Source organism: Helobdella robusta (assembly GCF_000326865.2).
Source record: "Helobdella robusta unplaced genomic scaffold HELROscaffold_33, whole genome shotgun sequence".
NCBI lineage: Eukaryota > Metazoa > Annelida > Clitellata > Rhynchobdellida > Glossiphoniidae > Helobdella > Helobdella robusta.
In genome coordinates this window covers 993,984-1,001,483 of record NW_008704623.1, presented here as the reverse complement: position 1 = coordinate 1,001,483, position 7,500 = coordinate 993,984, and the positions used below count along the sequence as shown (strand labels likewise).

At 39.8% G+C, this 7,500-nt stretch overlaps 1 protein-coding gene across 1 annotated transcript in view; it reads right to left on the bottom strand.

The window, feature by feature from the left end:
- The window catches only part of HELRODRAFT_192448 (hypothetical protein), a gene marked incomplete at its 5' end in the record, with an annotated part of 12,889 nt that overhangs the window by 4,497 nt on the left and 892 nt on the right, over nt 1-7,500 (bottom strand). Inside the window, 18 exons of the mRNA XM_009022777.1 lie at nt 142-241; nt 555-719; nt 1,238-1,394; nt 1,684-1,752; nt 1,876-1,945; nt 2,256-2,349; nt 2,546-2,697; nt 2,834-2,936; nt 3,277-3,372; nt 3,592-3,678; nt 3,788-3,906; nt 4,900-5,112; nt 5,390-5,486; nt 5,703-5,809; nt 6,351-6,563; nt 6,766-6,847; nt 7,067-7,173; nt 7,399-7,477. Coding sequence (XP_009021025.1) covers nt 142-241; nt 555-719; nt 1,238-1,394; nt 1,684-1,752; nt 1,876-1,945; nt 2,256-2,349; nt 2,546-2,697; nt 2,834-2,936; nt 3,277-3,372; nt 3,592-3,678; nt 3,788-3,906; nt 4,900-5,112; nt 5,390-5,486; nt 5,703-5,809; nt 6,351-6,563; nt 6,766-6,847; nt 7,067-7,173; nt 7,399-7,477 — 2,110 coding nt within the window. The remainder of the gene's footprint in view (nt 1-141; nt 242-554; nt 720-1,237; nt 1,395-1,683; nt 1,753-1,875; nt 1,946-2,255; nt 2,350-2,545; nt 2,698-2,833; nt 2,937-3,276; nt 3,373-3,591; nt 3,679-3,787; nt 3,907-4,899; nt 5,113-5,389; nt 5,487-5,702; nt 5,810-6,350; nt 6,564-6,765; nt 6,848-7,066; nt 7,174-7,398; nt 7,478-7,500) is intronic.

The window sequence follows — 7,500 nt, the reverse complement described above, 5'->3', positions numbered from 1 at the left end:
CCATCATCATCATCATAATCATCATTTCCCCATCATCATCATCATCATCACCATCATCTCCCCATCATCATCATCTTCTCTCCATCATCATCATCATCTCGCCATCATCATCATCATCATCATTATCATAATCTTACTCACCAACACAAACACCAACAGCCTGACACTTCTCGCTGATATATTTTTCATCACAGCCCTGCTCCACAATGCTACACAGTTGGTTTGCCCCACATTTGACGCTCTGTAAATTATTTTATATTATAATTATAGCATAATAAAATGTTATTATGATTACTGTGGTAATAATTTTTGTTGCTATCATTCATCATCATCATCCCAATCATCGCCGCTAACTTCGTCATCGTAATCATTATCATCATCATCATAATTGCAAATCTTTACAATCACCATCACCACCATCATCATCATCACAATCATCATCATCACATCCATCATCATCACCATCGTCACAATCATCATCATCACATCCATCACCATCACAATCATCACTATCATCATCATCATCATCACCATCACAATCATCATCAACCAACCGAGCATGGGTCATAGCACTCGCAACTTTCCCCGACCCTGCCGTGGGGGCACGTGATGTCCGTGGGGCAGTGACACTCCACGTAGAAGGTGGGGTCGCACGGGGGTTGGATGCAGATTTGGCTCTGTAGACTGCAACGTTGGCCGACGTACGGGCACATGTAGTTCTGTAAGTTTGTGTGTGTGGCTGTGTGTGTCTGTGTGTGGTCGTGTGTGTGTGTGGTTGTGTGTCTGTGTGTGGCTGTGTGTGTCTGTGTGTGGCTGTGTGTGGTTGTGTGTGTCTGTGTGTGGTTGTGTCTGTGTGTGATTGAAATTTTCTTTGAAATTCATCGCTACTTCACAGAAGCTGCCCTCTCCAATTTTATCACTATCTCAAAAGCACGCTCTACAAACACCATCCATATCTCACCAAAAACTCTTTCTCCACCCCTCTCCAAACATCATCCATATCTCACCAAAAACTCACTCTCCACCCCTCTCCAAACATCATCCATATCTCACCAAAAACTCACTCTCCACCCCTCTCCAAACATCATCCATATCTCACCAAAAACTCACTCTCCACCCTTCTCCAAACATCATCCATATCTCACCAAAAACTCACTCTCCACCCTTCTCCAAACATCATCCATATCTCACCAAAAACTCACTCTCCACCCTTCTCCAAACAGCATCAGCATCTCACCTCGCACGGATCGATACACGTGCACATTTTGCATCCGTTTTCATCCAGTTTGTATCCAAACTTGCATGTTTGAATTGGACACGTGATGTTGGATAGGGGCTGGCAGTTGAAAGATGAGCGAACGCAGGCGGAAGTACATGACGTCAGAGTCGGGAATCTAGGTCAACCAATCAAGTAATAGTTACATATTAATGATTGACCAATCATATAAAAGGTTTATTATTCAGCCAACCACATAAAGGTACCAATCATCTTATAGATAGCAATTAATAATTAATTAATTATGTTAGAAGTGCATTAATCAACCAATCATATAACAGTATTGATTTAAAAATTAACAATGATGTAAGGAATTTCTAAATCAGCCAATCATAAAACGGTACCAATTAATAATTGACCAATCATGTAAGTTTACAAAAATATCAACCAATTAAATCACCGCTGACCTATTTTCATTGCCTTTGCAACCAGTAAATGAAAATAGTTCACACTGCTGAGTTGCACTGCTGTAATACCTGAAAAATGAATGAATGAATGAATAAATGAATGAATGAATGAATGAATTAATGAATTAATGAATTAATTAATAATCACTCATCATCATCATCATCACTACCATCCTCATTATCAAAACCAACCACTGATTGACGGGTGCAACTCCGCATGGCTGGCCATTGTTCAGACCCAGTGAACAGAACGCAGGAACCTCTGAATGAATGAATGAATGAATGAATGAATAAATGAATGAATGAATGAATGACTAAATAAATAAATGAATAAATTAATGAATGAAAAAATGAATGAATGATTGATTGATTGAATAACTGAATTAATGCACAAATGAATAAACGAATGAACGGAGAAACAGACCAACAAGCGAACAAAGATGTGAATTTTTGAAATATAAGCGGAAATAAAAAAGTGTGACTAAATAAAGGACTTAATGAGTGAGTGGATAAGTAAGATCATCATCAGCATCCCAATTACCATCTCCATCATCATCATCATCATAACTCACTTGGTAAACATCTGGCTACCCGCGGACAGTCCCCTCTGTTACAGTACTGGGTTAAGACCATGACGCACTCATCATTATCATTACACCTGGCCCCCTGATGGTGATGATGACGATGATGATGACGATGAAAAAGAAGATGGTGATAATGACGATGAAGAAGAAGATGATGACGACGATGATGATGATGAAGAAGAAAAGGATGACGATGATGATGATGACGATGATGATGACGATGGTGACGGTGGTAATGAATGCAGCCACCAAAATTTCACGAAAGACGTAAGACTAACGTTACAGCTATCTGGACATTGGCAAATCGGACAAGACGGTGATGATGATGATGATGACGATGATGGTGGTGATAATGACGAAATCGAACACGGGAGAGGGCAGTTAATTGGTGGACAGTAGGTTTTCGTGGTCATTGATATGTCGTTATTATCTGTTGAAGGAGGAGAATTATGGTAAAAGATTTAATAACAATAACCATAATAATAATAATAATAATAATAATCATCATCACCATAACCATCAACATTATCATCATCGCCATCATCACCATCATCATCATCACTGACCAACACACATCCTCATCGGTCCATCTCTACAGTTGGCTTTCATTGGATCACATTCTGGCTGAGTTTGAATCTGACATCTTTGGTTTTCCGGACATTTAAAGTTCTATGGTATTTGTTTATGGAGCGATGATGATGAGCGATATTATATTTGTTTTATCCTTTATTTGTTATTTATTTATTCATATATTCACTTCCAGACACACACACACACATATATACACGCGTACATACACACAAATACACACACACACACATACAAAAACAAACGCACACACTTACACTTGTACACACACATATACACAAATATACACACAAAGACACAGATACACACACACACATATACACATACATACACACATACATACACACATACATACACACACACACACACATAAAAAAACACACACACATACACAAACACACGCACGCACACACAAACTCACAGCGCACAGGTCGTAAGTGCAATCGCACTCGTAACAATTCGTATCCCGGTTAAGGAACATCCGGCAGGGAGACTGACAGTTGATTGGTGGGCATTGCTGGTCACGTGATTTTGTGGTTGTGGTGGTTGGAGAAGTAGTAGTAGTAGTCAAAGTCGTTGTTGTTTTTGATGTGGGTTTAGGAGTTGTGGTAGTAGTAGTTGAAGTAGAAGTAGTGGTAGTAGTAGTAGTAGTAGTTGTTGTAGTAGTGGTAGTAGTAGTAGTAGTAGTAGTGGTGGTGGTTGTAGTGGTTGTGGTAGTGGGAGTTGCCACGCAGACTCTCAAAAATCTATCTCTACAGTCAACGTTGTTATCAGGGCACTGATCTGTGACAACACACGTCTGATCCATAGGACATTCAACGCCCTGTGAGGCATTTGGTAGTAGTAGTAGTAGTAGTAGTAGTAGTAGTAGTAGTAGTAATAATAATAATAATAATAAAATAATAATAATAATAAAAATAATTGTTTCGTACCTTGCATATGTCATGACAGCCACACGTCGCACTAGGGCAGCCGGACTGATCACGTTCGATCCCCATCGGACACTTGGACTGGTCACATGAGGCCAGCGGTACGGAGCAGTTATGTGGTGCTGGTTTTGGATGTGTGTGTGTGTGTGTGTGTATGTGTGTGTGTCTGTGTGTGGTCATGTTTTAAGAATTATAAAAGTGATAAAAGGCGGTCGGATTAGATAAACTTTTTTGTTTTTTTTGTCTCGATCAACCTTAAAAATTTCTTCTATTAGTTGTTGCATAAATTATTTGAGATTATTGAAAGAAAAGAATTTGCATTTGATGTGTGTGCGCGTGTGTGTGTGCGTGTGTGAGTGTGTGTGTGCGTGCGATTAACATGCAATTAAATGATTAATCACCGATTGTTGCTATTTAAAATTAAAACAAATATCAACAAAGCAATCAGATCGTATATCGACCAAACAACCAATCAACCAGCCAATCAATCAACCAGCCAATCAACCAACCAACCAATCAACCAACCAATCAACCAGCCAATCAACCATCCAACCAATCAATCAACCAGCCAATCAACCATCCAACCAACAAACGAACGAACCAACCAGCCAGCCAATCAATCAACCAACCAATCAACCAATCAACCAACCAACACACAAACGAACCAACCAACCAACCAACCGGGTGACGTTGGGTTAGGGATACAAAGTGGAGTAGCTATGTTGTTCGTACGGTCGACAAGGCAGTATTCAGTACTTGCACACGGGAAATTCTGTAAAGAAAAATTAATTAATTAATTAATTTTTATTTTAATATTAATTAATTTTATTATTTTTATTATTATTAATAATTATAGTAGTAATCGTTCGTAGCAATAGTAGTAATATTAACAAGGGTGATAAAAGTAGTAGTATTAGTAGTAATTTTGACAAATCAGTTCAACAGCCAATCAATTAACCAATCGACCAACCAGCCAACCAACCAACCAACCAACCAACCAACCAACCAACCAACCAACCAACCAACCAACCAACCAACCAACCAACCAACCAACCAACCAGCCAACCAACCAACCTGACACGGAGAAGCCTTACACTGACACATCTCACACCCACTAGCGGGATCAACAGCCTTCCCATTGGGGCAAATCATTCCCGGACAGGCGGGAGCACAGGGACTGCCATAGGACCCCCCTTGTTCTCCTTGGCTTTTCTGCCCACCAGTATTAGTGGGATTTTGAGCGCACTGACAGGTTGAGCAGTTTGTGGTTGGGTCTTTTTGAAGACCGTTTGGGCAGTTCAGAGTGCAGCTTGAAAGATTTGGACATACTGGAATGATGATGATGGTGGTGGTGATGATGGTGATAATGAGGATTAAGATGATGATAATGGTGGTGATGGTGGTGATGATAAAGAAAAAGAAGAGGAAGAAGATGAAGATGAGTGAGGGTGAGTATGAAACATAGAATAATGAGAATAAGCCCAGTAAAAAGGTTAACGTTCTTGAAAATATTTGCCGCATCTACTCCTCAACATCAAACTAACTTAACAAGCATTCACATCAGCAGCAGCAGCAACTACTCAACATCGAACTAATCTGACCGACCTTCGCAGTAGGGCATGGGGGCGTCCCTACATAGGGCACCAGGGGGACAGTCGTCCGCGCTCATCTTGCAGAAACTATTTGGTTGGCAGTTTTGTTTCTGAATACCATGATAATGGTGATGAGGATGATGATGATGATGATGCCGTGATGATGATGATGCCATGATGATGATGATGATGACAATAAAAATGATGATGATGATAACGATGGTAAATTTGTTAGTGCTGACGAAATAACAACAGATCGTAGTTAATTATAACTATGATGATGATGATGATGATGACGATGATGATGACATCGTCGATGACGTCACCTTACAAGGATCCCTACAAGCGCAGTTCTGCATGTAACATCCGTTGTCGTCAAGTTCCAAGCCGTACTTGCAACTCCCAGTCTGGCACGAGCTCTTTGGACATACGACTACATGGATGGATGGATGAACGAAATGAATGAATGAATGGATGAATGAATTAATGAATGATTGATTGAATGAATAAATGATTAAATAAATGAATGAACCATAATTTTTAAAATTATAAGTAAAAAAAAAATAAATTACATTTATCCAGGCAAACTCCATACAAGCGGCCATCCTTGGTGTATCTCTTCTCACAGTTTTGATTTGAACCGCATTCCATCTGAATACATTATGTACGTGTATGTGTGTGTGTATGTGTGTGTACGTGTACAAGTGTGTGTGTGTGTATGTATGTGCATGCATGTGTGTATGTGTGTGTGCATGCATGTTTGTGTGTGTGTGTGCATGCATGTTTGTGTGTGTGTGTATGTATGTGTGTGCATGCATATATGTGTGTGTGTGTGTATGTACGTGCAGCATGTAGTATGCATGTGTGGACGCGTGTCGTAGTCGCCATCATCATCATCAACATCATTGTCATCATCGTCACTAACATTATCACAGTTACACAAATGACGTCACGGTCATTAACATAAACGTTACCATCGCCACTAACGTTACAGTTCACTGATTCGCAGGGGCAAGTCTGGCAGCCCGTCTTCGAATCCATCTTCCGGTAGTCTAGGCAGAAGTTGCCGCTGCAAACTGGAGTGCAATCACAGCCCTTGCACTCGCACACGTCACATCCGTTCTGGTCTTTGGCCAGGCCATTGGGGCAGACCCCAATTTTAGGGCAGCTGGTCAGTTTGGGGCAAACTGAAGTGTTGTTTTTGATGATGGCGATGATGGGGATGGTTAGGGTGACGATAATGAAGATGACGGAATTAAAGAACAATCATTAAAGACAATGAAGAAATTTTAAATAATTATGAAAAAATAATGGTAAAAACAATAATAACAACAACAACAATAAAAAAAATAAAAGTTGTTATTATTATTATAACTATTATTTACTGACCGACACATTTTGGTTCAAGGGTGCTTGGATTACTGACCGATGGTAAGAGCTGACAGGTGCTATTAGCGCGACATCCGAAATCCTGGAGTGAGTGAATGAGTGAACGAGTGAGTGAATGAATTAGTGAATAAATGAATGAATGCATAAAGTGATAGAAAAATAGATGAACAAATAAAGGAGATGTTAGAACTAACTGACAAGTGAACGAACGAACAAACGAATGAATGAATGAACGAGTTGATGAACAAATGAATAAATCACCATAATTATCACCATCATCATCGTCGTCATCGTCACAAACTTTGCAAGGGTGTTTGCATTCACATGTTTGGCAGCCATTGGAATCGAGCACGTAACCATAAACACACGCTGGCTCGCTGCAGTACAATTTCGGGCACGATCCTGATGCTTATGACGATGATGATGATGATGATGATAACGATGTTGATAATGATGATGATACGTTAAAATAAACTTATTATGATTTCAATCATTACTATTTCCTTCAATGGAGCCAGCGTCGTCCCCATCATCATCATCACTGTCACCATCATCGTCATCATCGTCACCATCATAATTACCATCATCACCATCATCATTATCATCATCACCATCATCATTATCATAACTTACTCGGCGGAGTGACACATTTAGCCACATATCCGTTGTCCGTAGCTCTTGTAACAGTGCACACCTGTCCTTGACTGCAACTCTATTCATAGATTAATTACAAAA